This window comes from Pseudoliparis swirei, chromosome 14, assembly GCF_029220125.1.
Source record: "Pseudoliparis swirei isolate HS2019 ecotype Mariana Trench chromosome 14, NWPU_hadal_v1, whole genome shotgun sequence".
In the NCBI taxonomy this organism is placed as follows: Eukaryota; Metazoa; Chordata; class Actinopteri; order Perciformes; family Liparidae; genus Pseudoliparis; species Pseudoliparis swirei.
In genome coordinates, this window is record NC_079401.1 from 9,024,353 (window position 1) to 9,047,569 (window position 23,217).

The following is a 23,217-nucleotide window of genomic DNA, read 5'->3' on the forward strand; positions in this document are numbered from 1 at the left end:
TCCGCCAAAGGTTTCCCTTTTAGAAGGGAGCCAGGAGCTCATTAAAATAGCAAGGATTAGACTGAAGCAGCAGCGGGAGGCTCATACAGCCGTCGCTGAGACAATGTGTGTGTGTGTGTGTGTGTGTGTGTGTGTGTGTGTGTGTGTGTGTGTGTGTGTGTGTGTGTGTGTGTACCAGCTTCTGTAGTATGTGTACGCTTGCCCAAGGGATGCCCTGTTTCCAGCTCTACTGATAACACACTGTTTGACTCATGGGGGCGGATAGAAACACGCCGGGTCCGACCCGGAAGTTGTTTATCTACACAAGCAACAACTCTTACATTCTCAACCCGAAAATAACACAACAATCATCGAGCAGAACACACACGGGGCGCGTGACTCTGACGCAGGGTCGACTCCCCCTCGACCTCCGACCCCTACGCGAGCGACAAGCGCCTCTCGGCAGACAGCGGTGGGGCGACCGATCCCGGAGGTCACGGGGAGGTCAACCTCTGGGATCAGAGCTCGAGACAAAAGAGATGCGTAATGGTGGCGAGCAGCAGGAAAGAGAGACGGCGTTCTTATATATTTACACCCCATCACGGCGGCGGCGTTAGACGTCTCCATGGCAACAGCAGAGCCAGCATCACTCTCCGAGATCAGAGCATTATATGTGGAGGACGTGACCATCGCGGGAGCTCGTGTCTGGAACACCTTTTGAAACTGAAGTTTAAAATCGATTTGAAGCCGCTCCTCGCCGAGGTGTCCAGAGACGCCCGTGACCTCCTTTTCTCTTCTTCTCCTCCTTCGTCTCCTTGCTGCGATGTCCTCATTACTCAGGGACGACCGCATTTGGCCGCCACTATCTCTCTTCTCTGTCTCGCTGTAATGAGGGAAGACGGGCATTCGACAGGCTCTCCGTCTAACGGACGCCAAGAGTTGTGGAGGCAGATAAGAACGCCGGGCAGGAGCTCTGTGTGAAGCCGAGGTCGGGCCGAGCTCACGGCTTCAGACACACTGCTCAGGGATGAAAGTGTTCCTAAAGGGGATTATATGTGAACCTGGACTCCCACCCACAAACACACTCACACACTTGATACAAAGGGCTGCAGGGAGAGGAATCATTTTATAAATGTGGCACAGATATGTGCTGATTTAGATATTTAACGCTACAAGCGAAGTCAACATCAAACCAGCTCTGCAGCAATGTGTTGCGTTGTGTGCGTCGGCACAGCTGCTTGTTGTCGACCCTTCAGTCTCTCGCTGAGGAGATAAGTGGGAGAGAACGAAAGATACATCATTTATTTCCACGAAAAATGCAGATTTCTTCTCCTTTGGTAATGCTGCACGACAACATGTGTCTGATAAGAGTCAGGCGACGACTATGTCTTTTCATTATTGATGTATTCTGAGTGTGTGTGTGTGTGTGTGTGAGATGGTGAAGACTGCCAAGGAGCACTGTATCTCACGATCTTCATCAGTGTGACCCAGAGAGAGATTATAGGGGTTTCTGGGAGAAAAATGGAATTTAAAATGAACCCTTAAAGCCTAATAACTGACTGTGTGTTTGTTTGTGTGTGAGAATCTAGCAGGTCTCACGCCGCTACCCGTGGGTTTCCCCCAAAACCTCCAAGGATCAGCCAGGCACCACAAGGTTTCGTTGAACGACATATTTTATTTGTCAGCACACAACGCACAGCAGACCGCAAAACCTGCGCCTCTGCTCACTCCTCCTGCTCCACCCTCAACTGGGAGCTTTTATGAGGGCGGCCTCGGCTGCTGACTGATTGCCAATCACCAGCAGCCGAAGCCAAATTAGAGACAGCTGCCACAGAGAATAAGTCATTTTAAAAAAAAATGACGACATGACGTTTTCACCTGCCTTATTCTTCTTTACCTACAAGGACAGCGTCTCCGACATTTACATGAAACTGCCTTTGTTTGTCTCGTCTGTGAGTCGGCCTCCGGGTGACGGCTCCACACAATTACCCTCGACTTGTCCTCCTCAGTGTTTCATAGAGACCGACTTTGGTTCACTCATGCAGCTGATCAGGTTTCCTTGTGGCTCAATATCAGAGAGCCATTCAAATGTCAGAAAGCCAGCGCGATGGGTGCTGACTGGGTGTTTATTACAGCCCTTGTGGGGTCACCTTTGTCTGCTGTGTGTGTTGTGTGTGTGTGAGTGTGTGTGCGTGTGTGTGTGATTGTGGGTGATTCTGGGACTGTTGTGTGGGATGAGCTTTGTCTGAAACAGGGCCACGTGGGCCCGATTTAAAACCTCATTTAAGAGGATTCAAGGCAGATGGCGTCCCATTGTTTTTGGACATAAACACACCCCGCCCACTTTGAACCGGGGACTCACCTTGCTTGGTTTCTCATTGGATTACGGCACTCAGCCAATCAGCATCCTGGTCGGCAAACAAAGAGCCCCCTCTTAAATAAAGCCAGACACGTAGCTCTTTAGCATATAAGAAGCTCTGATTGGTCAAAGGTGATCCAATCAAAGTCAAATCAATTCAAGTGGAGCAGTTTTTTCTTCAAGGGGAAACAAGGGAAGTGTATTGAAGAAGTAATAGGGGTGTAATAACCACTAGAAACATGTCACAAGGCTATAGGAAACTGAGCATCCTCCTCTGTGTGTTTATTCTAATGGGAATAATATCTGAACAGCATCGGAACTGGCTTGTTTTGACTTAAACATCCTCACTGCTGATTGGATGCTGAAAGAATACATCTCAAAGTGTTGATCGGTGTTGCACGGACCATTTTGACGTGGGACAGAAAACTAAAGAACGCAATGAGTCCTTTTATCTCACAATCTCTTCAAGCACACTATGTTTTATTTCCCTCCCTTCGCCTTCTATCTTCCCTCTCTGACTCTCTCAACTCACCAGATGGAGAGTGGGCGGTGAGTGTGTGGTTGTGTGTGTTCATGCATGCATGGTTACTCATGAGTTTGCATATTTAGATGTCCTGTACCATTTTTCTTCATATCCTCCTCTGCTTCACCAAAGCAAAGCATGATGAACCACATCAGTGCTTTTCACCTGCAGACCAGCAGACACGAGGAAGCCATCAATGACACAAAATGACAGGAATGAAGTGAATGAGCATCATTTTCTCCAGTCAAGAGAGGGGTTAGGGGCAAACAGAAACGCTATCTGGCATCATTTGGGGCTGCTAATCCCGCATGTGCGAAATAAATCCAATCGGACAGTGCCTTTGCATCATGAAACTGGATTGTTAATATAGATAGAGAGACAGGGCTAAGTTTTAACGGGGAGGAGGCGAGAGAGAGAGAGAGAGAGAGAGAGAGAGAGAGAGAGAGAGAGAGAGAGAGAGAGAGAGAGAGAGAGAGAGAGAGAGAGAGAGAGAGAGAGAGAGAGAGAGAGAGAGAGAGAGTCACCAGGATAGGCTCCACCATCCACAGACTGTAAGGTACAAGTGCCACAAGGAGACTATCTTCCTCTATAATAATGGATGGGACAAAGCCGGCCATGGAGTCCAACGCGGAGGAGACTCAGGAGGAGGGACAAGACAGCAAAGGTACGCTCAGTCAGCCGCTGACATTTGCGCGTTTTCCCCCTTCTTTTCCTTCTGGAGACATTCGCGTCTGCGCCAGTCTGAGCGGTTTAACCTACTTGCAATGGCTTCTCGCTTGTACGCGAGACAATAGCGATGCTTCCCCCCACCCCACCCCCTCCACACACACACACACACACCTCCCTCGCTCCCCCGCCCTCTGGCCTCTCACCTATTCCAGGGCGATTTGGAAAGCGTTAAACGGTCTCTCTGCTGCGGATGACCGAGATTATTCCCGCAATCCCGAGCGCAATTTGCCTTATTTCCGCGTTATTTTGGCGCCATCAAAAGGGGGATTTGAAGGCATGGTGGGTGGGAGGGGGGGGGGGGTTGAGGCGCGGTGGAAACTGCACACTCTGGTTTTATGGTGCATGCATGAAAGCCCAATTTGCTTGTAGATTGCTGCGCCATAATGTGCACATCGCTCTGCCGACTGAGCGGCTGATAACGCGGAGGCGCAGGCGTTGCATCGTTTCCCCCCGCCAGGTTGTGGAGGAGCAACATGCAGCTTCGCGCTCCTCCCGCCGCAGCCGCGTCGATCAATATCAGCCAAGTGGCCAGTGGACGCGCGGCGGCGCGGCGGCGCGGCGGCGCGGTGGAGGCTGCGAGAAGAAAGCGAGCAGCGGTGCTCTCGGCTCGCCATTGATGGATGTGCCCACCAGTTACAACCGCGCAGACATGTTAATAGAGCCTCTGGTGCACACATGCACTGCTCTGTGTGTCCATGCAACACGCTCCTTGAAGCACGATGCTGAGTGTGCATGAAAACATAATGTAGATGTAAGTAGTGTTTCGTGCACACCAAAAAAAAAACAGCCTTGAAATAATCGATTTCATCCAATCAAACTGTTGCTCTCTCTGCACAGTGTGTGAGTGGATGTGATTTGTTTTCATTGTGGCTTGGTAGTAAAATGTCATCCTTGGGTTTGGCGTTGTTAGTTTATCACTATCATCTTGAATATGAACACATCCCCCACCGTGTGTTGCTCTTCTTCTGATGCATAATACAGAAGATGAATGTTCACGCTGGGAGATGTTCAGCCAGCGTCTCACTCAGGGCTGCAGCTCCTCTGCTGTTCGCCTTGTTGCTGTAGAGAGGTGGGTAGTTGATATCAGAGTGCATGGGCCTAGGGGGGTGGGGGGCTTTACACAAACACACACACCTTAGCAACATCCAGTGTTTCTCCTGCTTTAGTCCTCCTTATACTGCAGTCTTTCTCCAGTTGCATGTGGGTAGTTGGGTTAAAATGAAGGGGTTGTGTTTGAAAATATTTTTCTTCCGGTGATTTAACATCATGACAATTTTAGGGGAGGAAATATTCAAATTTGTTGCTTGAACGTTACAAAAAGTAACCATTTTGCAAGCAAGTATAAAATAAATGTTAATATTTTGGTGGGAGACAGTCAGATTTGGGCTCCAGTATTCCAAAATGTTGCTATTTTTGAAGCAACTAGAAAGAAACGTTACTATTTTGTCGGCAAATGTTCATATTGGCTCCATCCAGGATGACAAAATGTTGCTATTTTTTAATTTAAAAAAACAATTTTGGGGGAAATGTTCACATTTTTAGCTCCACCTTTACAAAATATAAACATTTCTCGAGGAAATATTCTGATTTTTAGCTCAAGTATAATTTTTTGGAAAAGTAGGAGATTTGCAGATTTACCAAACACAAATTACTATCTCAATCTTACATGTGTTTGTGGCCGTGCCACAGTAGTATCGCTGGGTCACAGTCTGAGACGGATACGGTGCAGAAGAGTGGGCTGTGTTTTAAAAAGACATTACATCATCCTCTCCGGAGGCGATGCTGCTACACACAGGCCAGTGTCCAACGAGAGCCTTCATGATGCAGCTTCAATTGGCGGAGTGGGGGAATCTGTTTGAATTCCCCGAGGACAGATGAGCAGGAGGGCGGCCATATTTATAGTTAGTAATTAACTATTTTGAATTCCTTAATCACCTTTTTAAGTTGGAGGAGTGGAATTATCACCCAGCTCAACATCTCCGGCCTGGACGGCTCGAGGTGGGATGTTGCGCAACAGTCTCCCCACAAACACACACACACACACACAAGCAAAACCCAAATAGACTGGGTTGGAGGATGGCCTATTTGTCGGTGTAATCATTTGTGTGTGCCTCTGACATCTGGAATGTGACCATAAGCTTACAGCATCCGTTAAGAGGCTGTAAGTGCGCGGGGGGGGGCGAGCCGAAGCGCGCCAGAGATTCATCACCTGCTGCGCTTCAGCACGTTTCTTGGTTTCCGGAGGCAGAAGTTTTCGGAATAAATGCTCATATTTTATTTCTCCGTTGGAAATGATCCCGTTTTGGATTTACTGCAACATCTGAGCTCGTTCTTGTCTGGAGTATTTAAATGTGTAAAGCCAAGTGGAGCCAGATGTATCAGCTTCGTGCAAAATTTGTCAACCTCAAAGTCGTTTTTATAAGGTGTTGAGGCTAAAATGCAAAGGATTGGGTTTTAAAGCTGCACTGATGAATAATGTGTCTCCTTTTAATTGGCTTATAAAAATTACATAAATATGCCCAGCAATATATGGACCAAGAAACACGATATTTTAGTCGAACAATGGCTAAAATGTGTGTCATTACACAATTTGACCACCAATTTGTATTAATATTATTAATATATAATATGTATGCATTAACGGGGTAGTTTCAAACTTTTGGGGTTTCTGTGAAAACGACAGCGTTCAGGTTATGTCTCGTTTGTTTAAACCACAATTATTAGCAAAATCTTTCATAAAGAAATATAAACTGAGTCCCTTCTCGCTACACAAGTGTGATTTAATGCAACTTTATAACTGTACATCATCAGGTACGAGATATAAAGAGCATGTTGATTAGCTGTAAACAGTCTATGTTCTTGATTGCATCATATGGAGCTGAAAAGTAATTACAAACTGTAAAGTGAGCACAGAACACCGGCCGGGTTTGTAATCCGAGCGGTGTCTGCTGGTGCGGAGTGATCTTTTTGCTTGATTGCGTCCTATAATCTCTAATCTGTGAGTCTGTGGAGGTAAACGCCGCGCTCGGGACTCGGATAACGAGACATCAGCTCCACTCTCCGAGGTACACGATTATATCTGATTTCATGAGTATGCGACGGTTTGATCAGAGAAAGTAGAAACCCATGTGACCTTTTGAATATTTTAAACTGTAATGTGGCCCCTGAATTGGCTCTCAAAGCAGTTTGCTGAGTGCATTTCAAGGTCCTCTTCGTTTGCCCTTCGTTCCAAATGAAAATGCTGTTAACATTGCTGCCATCCTTTGTGTGTGTGTGTGTGTGTGGGGGGGTGGGGGGGGGTCTCTTGCATAACGCGTCGCCAGCTTTGCTTATGATGTTCAGATCAAGAGCGTAAAAGACGACATCATCGTCTGGAGGGGTGCAGGTGTCCTGCGTCGCTGCAGCCTCCGAAGCACAAAGAGAGTTCCTCTTCGTCAGCCGTTCACGGTTGTCTTTTTTTTCAGACAAAATATCCGTGAGGATATTAAGATTCTGTGCCGTAGAGGTAATGAAAACATGTCTCCCGCCGTGTTTAAAACCAAGTAAAGGAGAGCAATAGTTTGGGGAACACGCTTTTTGGCTTCCTTGCTAGGAATTTGATGAGAGGATTGGCACCAGTTGCTCGGCAACCAGCCCTAGAAATAGAAACAAATATTTTTCATACGTATTACAGACAATATATGGTAACTGGACTGAGCCATGCTAGCTGTTTCCCCCTGCTTCCAGTCTTTATGCTAAGCTAAGCTAACCAGTTACAAACAGACATAAGTGTTTGCCTCTAAAATAGCTTTGAGTCGCGATGCTCGGTTTCACATGTACACTCTAAAAAGCCCAACTTCAAATTTGTTGTCCTAACACATTTTTTTAAGTTGAGTCAACAAATGCCTTTGAAAAAAGTTGAACGAACTCAAAATGTCAATTTCATTAATAAAGAGTGGAATCCACTTAACATGTTAAGTTGAGAAAACTTAATATTGTGGTTTGGGCATCTGCTGAGGTAACTAAGGCCACTGCGCATGTATGTCAGTAAACACACACACATATGTATATATATATATATATAAATACATATATATATGTAAATACATATGTATAAATACATATATATATACTACTTTAATCTTATATTTTAAATAATATAAAAATATTTTCTTTAGCCCCTGTTTAAAATACATTGGTTTTTGATACCATTGTTTGTTTATTATATTTAGATACCTTAGTTTTTCAGATTTCATTTGATTGACGTCTACTTTTTATACCTAAATCTTAATCTTAACCTGCTGAATGTCTGTCTGTTCACAATAAATGTTCAATAAAGAGAGAGAGAGAGAGAGAAAACCGCCAACCGCCGTAAAAGCAGAAGAAGAGAGAAGAATATCCGTCTACCACTTTTTCGTGCCGGTCCACGCCACCTTAAGTGTTTCTGCAGAATGCCGTATACGTCCAGCACAACTTTTTAACATTTTAAGTTAAAAGTAAGTTCTCTCAACAAAACATTTTAAGTTAAAAGTAAGTTCTCTCAACAAAACATTTCTCAACAAAAAATGTTAAGTGCTGTTGATGTATGTTTTACATCTACAAGAACACACAATTTAAAGGGCGGCTGTAGCTCAGTGGGGTAACAGGGCCGTCCTGCAACCCCAAGGTTGTAGGTTCGATCCCCGCTCTCCCCATTAGTTGCAAGTCGAAGTGTCCTTGAGCAAGGCACTGAACCCCCAGCTGCTTCCCGGGCGCATCACTGCAGACCACTGCTCCTTAATAACTAAGGATGGGTTAAATGCAGAGAACTAATTTCCCCTTGGGGATTAATAAAAGTGTATATATTTTTTTTAAATTAAGTTTCTCCAATTTAATATTTTAAGTATTCTGAACTTAAGTACATGAGTAGATGTAACTATCAAATGCAATATTTTAAGTCGTGTTAACTTTAATACATAAGTATGTCTGAATAGTAATGTTACGTTTGACAAACTTAAGATATCACTTTGAGTGAACTTATCATAAGTTGACACAACACATTAGCCCTTAGTTGAGTGAACTCAAAAAGGCTTTGCAGCTGGTTGCCTCACTTTTTAAAGTTGACTCAACTTTTTTTCTTTTAGAGTGTACACGCCTGCAGTGATTGGTTGTGAAGACGGTTTACTGGGTCACTGCTTCAAGAACATATCTAGTTCATGTCTGGTTCGCTCATTATTTGATTGGATTTGTTGCTTAGAGCTGAAACAATGAGTTGATTAATAATGTAATATGTACCCAACCTCCAAATGTGAAGCAGGAAATATAGTAAAACCCTTTTTGTCGCACAAAAGTAGAAAAAGTGTTCTAATTTTTGCTCTTTGGATTGAAAAACTGGATATTTAAAAAATATATTTGGGTCTCCAAAGCAAATAATCATAACAGAATATTGAATATCGTTGGGATTTGAACTGTGGTCAGACAAAATGAGCAGATAAGATTTTTCCTCTGATTCTTCCTCTGGAAAATGTGATGGTGATGTTTCACTATTTCCTGACATTTTATCCGACATAAAACCAAATTAACCACGTGGGCTCGACCCAGTGCATGGAGTACTTTAAATAAAATAATAAAGCCTGACATTTAGTCTGTGCTACTGATAAATATATAATATATAAATATATAACACCGGTCCTCCATCTTGACCTACAAGCATAACTTGTGTTGTGTTAACATTTTAAATCCTTAATGGATCATTGCTGCCGGTGTCATAAATAAATAATGTTGTGGCGGTCGAACTGAAAACATGCGCTGTAAATTACCGACACGTACACTACCGTTCAAAAGTTTGGGATCACTTAGAAATGACTTTATTTTTCAAAGAAAAGCACTGTTTTTTCAATAAAGATAACATTAAATTAATCAGAAATACACCCTCTACATTGTTAATGTGGTAAATGACTATTCTAGGTGGAAGTGTCTGGTTTCTAATGAAATATCTCCAGAGGTGTATAGAGGCCCTTTTACAGCAACTATCACTCCAGTGTTCTGATGGTACATTGTGTTTGCTAATCGCCTTAGAAGACTAATGTCTGATTAGAAAACCCGTGCAATTATGTTAGCACAGCTGAAAACAGTTATGCTGGTGATATAAGCTATACAACTGGTCTTCCTTTGAGCTTGAAGTTTGTAGAACAAAATTAATACTTCAAATATTAATCATTATTTCTAACCTTGTCAATGTCTTGACTACATTTTATATTCATTTGATAAATAAAAGTGTGATTTTTCATGGAAGACACGAAATTGTCTGGGTGATCCCAAACTTTTGAACGGTAGTGTATTTATACAATATTCCTCACCAAGTGTACAGTAAATATGATAATACGGTGGTGACTTCTGCTGTGAACTTGTTAACCGCTTTCGGTTTTATTATGCCTGGTAATCCACTTTACTGCCACACACACACACACACACACCCTCAGAAGCTTCTTTAAGAAGTGAGAGGTAGCATGAAGTCACTTTAAATCAGCTGTGTTGTGATAACTTTAGAAAATGCATCACCGTAACCTACACACACACACACACACACACTCAAATTAAAGTAGATATATGGATGATCTTTGGTGACTTTTTAATTTGCTTTATTTTTCGGCCACTTAAATGTTCAACGGACCAAAGTATCAGATTGTTTGCTCACTATTTTCCCACTTTTAATGTCAGTCCAGGACCAGAGCGTTCTCCCACCAGTGGGAGAGCTGACAGGAATAGCAGCTGATATGTGGACTAACCATCCTTGTGCTGCTGCTTCTCCCTCACACACACCCACACACACTCAAATGTGTACACTTGCAGTTACTGGCAGCCGTCTCCTACTTGTCTTTGTTACACATAACCACCTCTCACTTCGGCTCCCTCCAGTTTTTATCTCTCTCCGTGGTAGTTTTTCAAACGCGACATAAAAAAGGCTCCCACACAACAGACATGTTTCCAACATGGCGTCTCCTTCAAGAAGCTCCACGGAAAAACTTCATTTTTCATTTTCCTACAAAGTCCTGCAAGAACATGATCCCGTCTTCCTTCAGTCCTGGACTAAACAAATCCTTTCTGCAGGTGTGGTCCAGGTCCAACGTCATATCCAGTAACTCTCTTCGGGTTTGCATGCAAGGATTTTTTAAAAACGGCAGAACTGAAATGTTGCACCCCTTTTAAAACATTATTTACACTCGTGAATCTGCCATTGCCCGCTCTGAAAACACTAAAGCGTCTTCCTCCGCCTGCAGAGCTCACTTTTTGATTGATTCGTTGCACATTAAACCCGCCACAATCTGCCTTTTTGTTTCCTCTCATCTCGTCTCCTCGGCTATTTTCTGTCTTTTTCTGATTCCTGAGCTCATCTCTTCTCCCCCCACACACACACACACACACACAAAGACACTCATACACAAACACACTCATACACACAGCCTTCGCCTATTCTCCTCTCGCCCTGGAGGTGTGTGAGGTTGAGGGAGCATGTGAAAGCCATCACACAGGGAGAGGCTCATGTGTTCCTCATTTGAAGCCATTTGCCCAAAGCCTGCTGTCGGCCTCCATCTGGATATGAGTGTGTGTGTGTGTGTGTGTGTGTGTGTGTACTTGTCTTTGTTTACGTGTCAGTGATCAGGAGTGGTTCAGGGGAAAGTCTGCGTCCGTTGCATCTATTTCGGTGTGCACATATGTCGTGTTCCTATTCAGTCCCCACACATTCATATTTAAATGAACTTCTCCACTCGAACGTTCATAAAACAAATGTCAGAATGAAAGAACTTTAGCTGAATAATAATCAGTGTTGGGCAAGTTACTGAAAATTAGTAATTAGTTACAGTTACTAGTTACTTCTTTTAAAAGTAATTTAATTACTTTACTAGTTACTGTATATCAAAAGTAATTAGTTACTAGGGAAAGTAACTTTTAAGTTACTTTTATGTCTGCTTTTTTAATGTAATGAACAGTACTGAACAGTCAAACTCAATAAACATATGTTGTAGACCTATTTATTGCAATCAACAGGGCAACAGGCCTTCAAATCAAGCAGTAGTACAAAAGTCCCTTTTAATACTTAACTTAATACAAAATAACTGTCTCAGTCATTTAACAGTGTTTTTTTTACCACATTAGGCCCAATGAAATAAAAGTGATTGGCCTACAGTATTAATACGAATTAAAAGAGAAAACAAAGGTGCCTTGAGGTGCTGCATATAATTGAGGGGGGGGGGGGTGCTAGTGAGAGTGTGCTCACCTGTGCGCGGATGTGTCGGCGTGTACGTGCTGATCTGGAGTCAGTTTGCTAGGATTTGGGCATAAATAAATTATTTCATTTAAAATATGGATTTTTATTTAAAGATAGTCATGTAATTTGCATGCAAAATAGGTCTACCCGAACCAGCGGACAAAAAATTCAACCAGCGGCAACACTTCAAAAGTAGCCCAATTCCGCGGGAAAACCGCGGACCTGGCAACACTGGAAGTGGCTGTCAATCACAGTGTGGCACCGTGCGTGCTGGTCGAGGGGGCGTGCCTGTGATTGGCGGAGCCCTGAGTGCATTGAGCAAGAGGGTGTTACGGATGAATGTGTTAATTCATCTAGCTCTAGTTCATCTACGAGTCCACGCTTCTCAAAGGTGACGATTTGCTGCTTTTCTCTTTTATATCACAGCAGATTTAATATCTTTGGCTTTGGTGTGACAGAAACGAGACGCGGGGAATCTTCCGGGAATTATTACACGCATTTTCTTTGACTATGATATGAGAAAAAAAGCCTGAAATAACCACAAAGCCCCGTGAAGCAACAGATTACAAACATTTGGAAACGGAAGCACAAGCTCCTCCCACGATGCGTTCGCCATCCAACGGCTCATCTGTGTCTGAACCCCGGGTGTACGAATAGCAGCGCGTCCCTGAGCGATGCCAAGCTCCTCTGGCCTCCCTCCATCACCCACCGATGCCCCAATCATCTGCTCCTCTCATCCACGGCCCGACGCCGATTAAGCGCATCGTGTGTGACATCGATGAGTGGCGGTCGTAGAGTTGAGTTATAAACACTCAGCCCCGTATTCCTCTTGAAATTGGTCTCTTATCTCCCCGATGGATGGCGAGTGTTCATAATAAAGACCTGTGTGTCGGCGTGGAGCCCTGAGGCTGCTGCAAAGTCCATCTCCATAATCACACACAGCCACTTCTTTGACATCCCAGGGAGAGGGACTTTACAGCCAAGTCGGTTGCGTCACCAGCCGAGTCCATTCAGTGCTGGCCAGAGGAGCCATTTAACATTTTTGGTGGAACAAGACTCAAACTGACGGCGCTCTCCGAGCACTATTTTGCTGCAGAAAATAAAGACATGCTCGTGATAAGTCACTATCTTATCACGTTACGTATAAGAGGAAGTGTCAGTCCTACTTCCTACAAGCTGATTATGTCACGGGTTTCGAGGAGTGAGGCTCAGGAGCAGAGGAAAGACAGACTTCAGTTTAAAGAGAAACAAAACTCTCTTTACTGGGAGAAGAGTTTCAACAAAAAAGCCTGTCGGCAAGAGAAACACTTATTTTTCATCTCAGACGCAGCCTTCCATCATCCTTTCATCTCTTTCTGCTTCACCTCTCTCTCTCGCTCTCTCTCTCTCTCTCTGAAGTCCTCCTCAACTCGCCCTCAATGCACTGTGAGGAAATTGCCCCATAATGAATACAGCACTTCTAGATTGGACTACAGCTGCAGGCAGGGAGCAGACCGGCCGCTGAAATATTCACAGATGCCCTGTGCGGACAGACAGTTGGCGATAATCACGCGGCGCCACTGGGTCGTAGAGTTTATAGCAAATTATTACGACTCTCGGTGTCATCTTCTCTCAGTGTCTATTTAAATCGAAGTTATCTTCGAGATAACAGATGAAAACTGCTGCTGAAAGAGAATAATAGTTATTTTTCACGCATATTTGCATGTGCAAACTTGTAATGTGACAATGATGTCACATGTGTTTGAAGGAATTATTTCATGTCGGGTGACAGGTGATTGACGGGATGCGGAGAATAATTACAGAGGACCTCAGCAAACAGACATACTCTGTGCAGCCAATCAGAGAGCCTGACATGTTCTCTTGTCCAATGGGATGTCTTGGAATGAAAGGCCCTTTTGTGTTCACTGTGTGGGCTATTGTGCTGCTGTCGAGGGTGTGTTTTTTTTTTAATCACACAGACTTCTACTTTGTGCAGAAAGACGCAAAACATATGGGGACCTTGGACCTTCAATAACTTCCTGTAGTTGTGTAATGTTGCATAAGGCCGCCCCGTCATCAAATACAGAAGAAGATTTAAACTCTGTGCGTCTATAAACTGTATTTTTATATTAATAGTGGATGACTAATGCGAATACACACAGAATTGCTTTCAGATCCTGCAGTTCTCGGGTTAACTGAGCTTTCTTTGCGTCTTTCAGCTTCAACTCCACTCATTTAGAGTCAAACAGACCGTAAAGCAGGGGATGCTTAGGGGCGGGGCTACAAGCTGATTGACAGGTCTCTACCACGGGGTTGTCCGTGTTTTGATCTTAACGTTTTTGCAAAAGTTATGAAAGTTATCGTCACATTTCGGTCGCCCAAATCGACAAAGCATCCCCTCAGGGTGAACACTTCCTCTTAATCTTTTCCTCTCCTCCATCTATCTCTCTTTCATGTCAAACAAAAGAATATCTGTCTGTCGTACTTCTTAAACCCTTAAGAGCAGATTATGGATAACTTTGCATCTTCCTCTTTCCATATTCCTCCTCATCACCTCGGTTGTTGAATTTTCGGTTCATATACCACTCGCGGTCTAGTGTTCTTTCGTTGTTGTTTTCTTTAATCAAGGTTGCATCACTCCGCATCGATGCATGTGTGCATGCGTGAAGCGTCTGCGTACGACTCCACGCCGTCGCTGAACTGGGTCGTGGGTAACAAGTTGCTATGGCAACTGCTATTTGCCGGCCCCGGGGCTAAGCGCCATTTCTCTTTTCCTGCTTACACCGTCTCTCTCTCTCTCTGTTCTTTTTTCTGTTCTTCCTCGCTCGCTGCGCGTCTCTCTTCAACTCCTTCTCCTCTTCCCTTGCGCCGCTCTCTCTCTCTATCGATCTCTGGCTCTTCGTCTTCCTCTCCGCTCACCTCTCTCGTACACACCGTCGTTCCTCCTCACTCGTTCTTAATCTGCCTCTCTTCCTCTCGTCTCAGTGAAACACAAACACGGAGCGAGCATCGATCCGCCCAACTCGCTCAGCTACGAATTGAGAAATCCTAATTTGAACAGCGGGGACATTTTCGTGGTTTTCGTCCTGCAGGATACACACACACACACACACACACACACACACACACACACACACATCAGTGGAAAAACAAGCTTTTACAATTTAAAAGCGCAGCTCAGTTTTCTCAGACGTTCCCAAATCTGCAACCTGTGGAGTGTTCCCGAAGCGATACATCATCCCGGGCGCGCGGCGGTGGAGATGGCGTACGGCGCGGCATCGCAACGGGAGCGCGACGTATCGCCTGGGCGATTAACTCCAGCTGGTTCACTGTAAGAGCAGCGTGGGCACGCCGCCATATTTCATCGAGAGAGAGCGGCGAAGAGGTCGGCGAGATGCAGCGAGGTATAAACCCAGAGCGACGGGCCGGGCCTCGGTGTGCCCTCCTAAATTGTGCTCTAATGAATAGTCCATTGATTTCCATTAGGGCCGGAGCTGACCACTCCGGCCTGTCTGTTTCCCATTAGCAGCACTTTATAAAGTGAGGCTGACAAACGGTCGTACAGCCACAGGCGGACCGGATGAGAGAACCCCCCCCCCCCCCCCCTCGGTGCTTAAAGGAAACCTGGGACTTCATGAGGGGGCCGGAGAGAAGATGGAGTTAACAGCAGGAATTATATGCGCTTTAAATATCAGTCGAGGGCTCTAAAACTGAAAAGTCTGTGGAAACAGATGGAGCAAATGGACTCCTTCCCACCTGGAAATTCTTGATTTGCATTTTAAAAAGCAGGATTACCACATAGCACGGGGGGGGGGGGGGGGGGTTCTCTTCTCTGAATAACAGCTACAGGAAGGCTAACATGTTAAATTACATGGGGAGATTGATCTTTCATAGCAGGATGGAGCAGAGCAGCTTTTAAACAGCCTCCCGGTCCTCATGGTATCGACCAGTGAGTCCATTGCAGCCCCCCCCCCCCCCCCACACACACACACACACACACACCGAGGCCTGCTTCTCGGCTCAGATTTTAGAGCCATCCAGCCTCCTCAGCTCCACCTCTCCATCAGCCCGCTCCCTTCATTAACATTAATAGGATTTGGATCTGTTATGCAACGAGCCTCCGCTTCGTTACGCAACGTCTTCAGGACGGGTGGCAGGAGGAGGGCAGCTGCATCGTAGATTTATTTTATTCACTCGTACATGAAGCGGAGGGGTTGTCATGTGCCGGCTCACAACCTCACACTGAGGTCAGAAACCTCAACAAGACTGTTGGATTATGAGAGAAAGAAATAAATGCATATATGATTCCATATAGAAACAGAGAAGCTTTACAAATTATTCATGACAGTTTATGTAAATAACCAGCTGCTTCGTAATAACCATAAGACGGAGACTTGTGAAATCTGGTTATAAAAGCATTATTGCTGCCAATCACGTGAATATAATGTATATAAAGGAGTGAGTCATAATTATCACAGTGCCCACGATTCTTGAAGGCGACGTATTTGAGGCCCTCAGCCTTCTTCGTTCAGCTGTCACTCACCTTTCGACTGCAGTCCGAGGGGCTGACCTCACTCGACTCTTTTAAACTACAACGTGTAACGCTTTGAGCCCGAAGGTCGATTGTGTATTCTGGGCTTTACAAGCACGTTCAGATTTCTGAACATAAATTAATGATACTTCGGTGTTGCCAATTGAAGCAGGTTGTCATGGAAACAACAAAGTGGCACACACAAGACTAATTTCGTTCATTTTTTTTTCTTCTTCTTTTTCCTCCCAGAGTAACTTCATGCTTTGCCAGAGGAGCTATTTTTACCGTCTATTATATAAGATGCAACGCGTGTGCTCAGTGCAACGCGTTATCGTTCCTTCATCCTCTCGCCGGGATGCGTCCCGAGCCGTTAATGGGGAAACACATTTACTAATTCATCACCATCATCGCTCTGTAGAGACACGCTCAAGCGCGAGGGGATGATTGCACGTCGTTCGTCATCATTTTGAAGTTGTGAAAAAGGAGAAAGATGAGAATGCAATGCAAGCTGCGCGAGGACACTTTGAGCCTCTTTCTGTTTCTCGTGGCCTATTTTATATCGTTTGCATTACATTTTGACCAATTATAAATGAAAACACCCGTCTTATTCCCTCTTTCAACACTAAAGACACCTTCAGTATTTTAGAATCGCGACTCGCAACCGGAAAAAAAACACCTCTCTGGTGCCCTGACGGATGTCTTTTATTTTAAAATAATAGATTTAGCTTGTCAGTTAATCATGAATCAAATGAAGAAGAAAGAAAAAAAAGGCGTTTGAGAGGTTCGTTTTGAGATAAAAGGGAGATTTCGCCATTTCTTGAGCAGAGTACGATGTGAGCATGTAGCACAGCATCTATTATTTCGTAAGCTCCGAGCAGCTGTGAAAGAGGCCGTGATTAGCCGCTTGGAGCGCCTGACGGGGAGAAGTGTTGTCGCTGTTTGCTGACAGCATAAAGCATTTCTTTCGAGCCATAACAGCGAGTTACGCCACAGCCGGCATCATAACGCCGCTCTCTCTGTCTCCCCCTGCAGGATGCTTCGAGTGCTGCATCAAGTGTCTGGGCGGGGTGCCCTACGCCTCGCTGGTGGCCACCATCCTCTGCTTCTCCGGCGTGGCCCTGTTCTGCGGCTGCGGCCACGTGGCACTGACCGGCACCCTGACAATGCTGGAAAACCACTTCTCTAGGGTGGCCACGGACCACGCCACCCTCGCCACGGTGTAAGTCCTCGGTGGGGTTCAGTCGGGGTTGGCGTGACGACAGCGGACATGTCACATGCAGACTATAACAAGACTTAACAAGGCACGGTGAATCATTGATGGAGACCGTTCATAGTTTGAGGAGAAAGCCTTGAAGCTGCGCCACCCACATGATCCGCCATGATCTGTGAATTAATTTAGCACCTTTCAAACTCATACAATTCAAAGGGAATTACAAATCATTGACACAAAGGACACAAATGGAGAGATACTAAAGAGACTTATGGCCGTCATATTATGTTCAGAAAATAACAAATAAAATACAACACTGAATAAATAAAAATATGTATATATATACTTAAACCACCACAGCATAAAAACACTGTATAGAATCAGACTAAATAATATGCAATAATAATTAAAACCATGCAATTATGACGGCTGGATAAAAGCCTGACTGATGACATGTGTGCATATCCAGAAACCTATTCCGAACGCGGTCCTTTCTCTCCTCCCCCGCGCTCAGCATCGAGATCCTTCAGGACATCATCTACGGCGTCGCCTCCTTCTTCTTCGTCTACGCCATCGTCCTGCTGGCCGAGGGCTTTTACACCACCAGCGCCATCAAGAAGGAGCTGCAGAGCGACTTCAAGACCACCGTCTGCGGCCGCTGCATCACCGCCTTCGTACGTCTGCGCGCTCGCCAACAGCTGCTGCAGATCCCCGCAGCCACTGACCCCCATGCACACTCCGTTGACACACTATAAATGTCTCCTTCCCTCCCTCCTCAGTTCATGTTCCTGACCTACGTCCTCGCTCTGGCCTTCCTCGCTATCTTCGGCTTCTCGGCGATCCCGGTGTTCCTCTTCTTCAACATGTGGAATACCTGCGCTGCCATGAAGTCTCCGGACGGCAACATCACCTCGCCCGACTCCATCTGTGTGGACGTGAGGCAGTACGGTGGGTGGTGCCACCGACGTCCTGCGATTCTCAATATTATCGCAAAAAATGTGAAACTCTTGAAATGGCACCAAAAAAAATCTTCAAAAATACGGTTTTATAAATACGCTAAGTGGTTATGGTTAGAAGAAAAGAAATCATGATTTGGAGTAAAGTGAGAACGGAATAACTAAATGTAAGTCCTGTGTGTTACCCATCATGCACCCTCAACCTCACACACACACACCACGTGTCCGTGGTTTGCAGAAACACACAATGCAAACATTTTCTCCTGTAAAGACGACTTCCCTGACATTTTGTTCATATCATGAATCATAATATCCCCCCGCTTAAAGAAAGAATATATATATTTGCTGCCAAACCATAATTATAGAGGCGTAAAAAAAAGATTCAGATCGCAGGTTTCAAAGTTTAGGAAAAATTCCTCTGAGCAAGGCAAGCGAGCTCAAAACATGCCGGCAATAACACACATAGCAAAAATATATATATATATATAAACCCTTTGCAAACTAACCTAACAGGCTTTACTCTCCTCCATGCACCCTAAACATCACACGTCCAAGTCCGGTTTAAATCTCCTTTCCTCTAAAGGAAGAGGTCATAAGATAAAGAGGACTGAGGGCGTGGCTGATGGAGCGCGTGGCGCTCTGCGGTCATCGCGTATCAGTTTGATCCGTGGGGTCCGTGACCCACATTTGAAGGACAGCTGGCCCGTGAACAAAGTAGGACGAGCATCACATCTGCTTCACTGGCTTCACTCCACTGCATGAAATATTCACCCCAATTACTGGCAGCCATTAAATTATTATCGGAGTGAAGGGCTTTCTGATGACTTCCCGGTTTTATCTCATTTCGTGTGGGGAAATATTAATATTTCGATCACACGGCCTCGGGGGAGGAGAGACCTTGTCTCCTAGTCTCTTGTCTCGACTCCTCTGACTTTTCATCCCTCTGATCCTAAAGGTATAATTCCCTGGAACGCCACCCCGGGAAAAGCTTGCGGAGCCACACTGGGAGACATCTGCAACACCAGCGAGGTGAGAGGAAGCCGACCTTTCCTTTTTATAATCTGGTGCCTCCTTTCCTTCCCTCTCTGACTGTTTCCTTCCCTTCCACAGTTCTACCTGTCCTACCACCTCTACATCGTCGCGTTCGCCGGCGCCGGCGCCACCGTCATCGCCCTGGTAAGCCCGCCCGCCGCGTTCCCGGCTGATAACGGCACGTTGCCATGGCGCGTTTGCCCGTTGCCGTGGCAACCCCCGCCTCTCACACGCTTGTCGGCGTGCCGTCCTACGGAGTTGAAGTACAGCCCCGCGGCCTTGGCTCTGCTGCGCGAGTGTGTGTAGACAAGGTCAGCGTTTTTCCTGTGTGGAGGCGGGCGGCCTCGTTTTAAGTCCCGGGAAACGGGAGATGCTAAAAAAAGAAGAAGAAGAAGCAGATGTTGCTTCGGATGATCTGAAATGCCCTCACTGTACGATGAGGTTCCCCAGATATCTTATCGAGTAGGTGGGAGGAGATAATTAAATGTCTTTGTGTGTTTAAATCTTTTGTTTTAGGTCATTTTCATCCGTCGGGGGATTTCACCGGTTTCTTTTACGCTCAAATTAAAACCTGAATTGTGTGAAACATGACACATTTAATTTGCCGTTATCTTCTCCATTCAAAAACTCTTCATCAGAGCTGATTTGAGTGCCGCTTTCCCTAGAATCGGCTCAAATGACTCAATCGGGGACGCTAAAAGACAGCACAGAAAATAACGACTGTCTTCTCATTGTCCCACAATGCATTGCAAAGAAGAAACGGAGCTCGCAGACGCAAAATATTAAAATAATAAGTGGATAGCGGTGAAACCAACCAAAAAAAAGATATATAGTTCTTGTTTTGTTTTTCTGGAGCTGTTTCACAATCATCCAATCATTTCCAGCTGCTCCACCATTTCTTGTGCGCACTGCATTGTGGGTAAGCAGTTTCCATCCATGGCACTTTTTGCCTCACGGAGATGGGCCGCCTCTGCACACTGTTTCCTGTAACTGTCGGTCTCTCTCTTCAGATCCACTACCTGATGATTTTGGGGGCCAACTGGGCCTACCTGAAGAGCGCCGTGTCCACGCACGAGTACCAGGACATCAAGACCAAGGACGACCAGGACCTGGAGGCCGAGGCGCGCTCCAAGGAGGGCCAGAACTCGTCCTCCTACTCATAGGGACAAGCGCTCCTCTCACGCCGCCGCCACCCATCCCCTCCCCCACCACCCCTCACCCCGCAACACCCCCACCCCACTTCTCCTCCGTTGAAAACAAACCACCTCGGTCACTTTCGGTAGCCCGGACGGAGGCAGATGCCTCAGAGCGCGAGGGCCGGTACATCCTCGCGCGTGCTTTTTTTGGGGGGGGGGGGGCTCGTGAACGCGGCCCGGCTGCGACGGCCTCGCGCCCCGATCACAGCCTCTCGACACAAGAGCTCCTAAAAAAAACAAGAAAGAAAAGAAAAAAAACATTGTTCACTGTCTGCTTCGGGCAGCGGCCAACTTCCTCAGTTTTTTGGTGTTTTATATGCATATATATGAATATGAATATATTGTGCGAATGTGTACGAATGTTTTTTTGTTTTTTTTAATGCTCTCTGAAAAGTATGCCAGGTTCTGTTACGATCTTCTTGCGCTCATTATTTTCTTTTTTTCTTCCCTCCTTCACTTTCTTCTCCATTTTTGACTTTTTATTGCTAATGCTCGATACGTTGTTGCACTATTACCGAACAAAAAAGAATAAGGGAGAATCCCTCAAACACACAAATGCCCCCCACCCCCCTGTGATGGAAACATATAGACTAAAATCATGTGGTATCAAGGATTATTCTCCATCTACATGATCAGAGTTTATCTTTCTGCGAAGGTATTCAGCATTTATTAGAGACCAGAGGTGGAGCAAACTTTTATTTATTTATTTGCTTTCATGTCAAGGGTCCGGAGTGTGATGTAACTCTTGGCAAGAACGTGACTAAGTGTGTATCGTGGTCTTTTAACACACACACACACACACACTCGCACACACACCTCAGGTATCAAACCAAAATTGGACTTTAGCCAGTTGTGTTCTTCAACCATCTAAACATGAACCAGATTTTAATTACACATTAAAAAAAATTTAAAAAAGGTTTCTATAATTTTTCTAAAATTCCTCCTTTTTGTGAATGAAGTTTACCTGTAAATATCCGAAACGCCGCGAAGGATCTCGGTTCACGCCGCCTCTCGGACACGTGGAGATCACGATCAGTGCTCCGCCACGTTCTTCTTCTATTGCTTTTCTTTCTTTCTTTTCTCTTCCACAGATATGTGTAAATGTACCCTTTGAGATATGTGTTTAGCACTCAAATACTAGTTCTGTATTTGATATAATAATTGTAATGTAACATTTTAAATATGTCGTGAGAGGGATACAGTGCAGTTATGCTATGACACGATGGGTTAAGGTGCTTGTGACGTATACATAAATTTAAAAAAAATACAAAAAATAGATTTTTAATGTTTTATCAGTTTTAGCCAGTTGAATTATTGTGATTCAGTAATTATGATTTCATGGAACTTGTTTGTGCTATTTTATTTCTTGTTGACCGACTCAAACTGAAGTCACCTTTCTTTTTCTTTTTTAATTGTTGGCGCCACGCCTCTCTCATGAGCCACAGAGACTGTTTTGGATGTTTACACTCTGAATAAAACTAGTCAGGAATTTTCATACGTTCATTTTATAAGACAGATTTTGTTGAATAATCATGGGCTACATATTCTATATTGATTATCACCGGTTAGATTACCCTCAAATAAAAATACCACTGAAGAAGACAACAAATTTGAAGTTTGATGAGATGAAGCATGTCAGTATCGTCCATGTGTGCAGCTGTCTACTCTGTATAAAAAAGGACTATATTGCCATGTGTGTTATGTTTGATATATATTCGTGCTTTGCCACCGGGTTGATGTAAAAGGCAAACTTCAAATTCCTATAAGACGATGCGTGTCAGGGTGTTGTCGTTTCCTCGTTATTTGCATGAAGGAGACAAGACTGTGTCTTTGCAGTTTTTCAGGTGATGTGTAGTCAATCGATACAAATATGGTAGGCAGTGTTTGCCCCCTTCCACGCCCCCCTTTTCTAAAGAAATCTCCATTGTACTTTGATGGCATTGTGGTCCCTTGTAGGTGTTTATGGTTTGATTTTTTAAAAGTTGGAAATAGTTCTATGACTCCTATATAGTGATGATTTTTGTAACCTTCTCTAGTAAAACCGATATTTTTTCTTATCGTGACGCCGTTGTCTCTCGCCTCGTTCTTGTGTGTACTCCCTGTTTATGGTAACAAACATGTAGAGCTGGATCTATACCTATTATTTATTTGAGTTAAAATCAAAATTTTTCATTACACCCAAAGATATGTAATAAATAAACTCATATCAGACAGGGAAGGTCAAGTATTCCTCCCATGCAAGAAGAAAGTTTTCTTAAATCAATCCTTAAAAACATAAAATAATGTGTTTATACATCTCAACATCAAGCAGTTACCAAATGAATTGTAACGCTACTAAATACATTTTAAAAGATCCACCATTTCTAAAGGTTGGAAGTGTTTGTGTGACGTCATCAAGAAGCAACAGGTGAAGCTAATTGACTTAATTGCCAAACGACTGTCTTTAGCTTCACGATGAAGCCAACGTGAGGCCAACAAACTTCTGATACGAGGGCC

At 44.7% G+C, this 23,217-nt stretch overlaps 1 protein-coding gene across 1 annotated transcript; it reads left to right on the top strand.

The window, feature by feature from the left end:
• Nucleotides 1–3,422: 3,422 nt before the first annotated feature.
• On the top strand, nucleotides 3,423–22,784 carry LOC130204588 (neuronal membrane glycoprotein M6-b-like). Its single transcript, XM_056431416.1, has 7 exons — nucleotides 3,423–3,525; nucleotides 17,360–17,546; nucleotides 18,052–18,211; nucleotides 18,317–18,485; nucleotides 19,449–19,522; nucleotides 19,604–19,669; nucleotides 20,536–22,784. Exons 1-7 carry the CDS (start codon nucleotides 3,456–3,458, stop codon nucleotides 20,686–20,688), a joined length of 879 nt encoding a protein of 292 aa, XP_056287391.1. The 5' UTR covers nucleotides 3,423–3,455; the 3' UTR covers nucleotides 20,689–22,784.
• The last annotated feature ends 433 nt before the right edge of the window (nucleotides 22,785–23,217 follow it).

Coding starts and splice junctions, on each gene's coding strand:
- LOC130204588 (XM_056431416.1), top strand. CDS start 3,456: ATGGATGGGACAAAGCCGGCCATGGAGTCCAACGCGGAGGAGACTCAG. Junction 3,526..17,359: donor GGAGGGACAAGACAGCAAAG/GTACGCTCAGTC, acceptor CTCCCCCTGCAG/GATGCTTCGAGTGCTGCATC. Junction 19,670..20,535: donor GCGCCACCGTCATCGCCCTG/GTAAGCCCGCCC, acceptor CTCTCTCTTCAG/ATCCACTACCTGATGATTTT.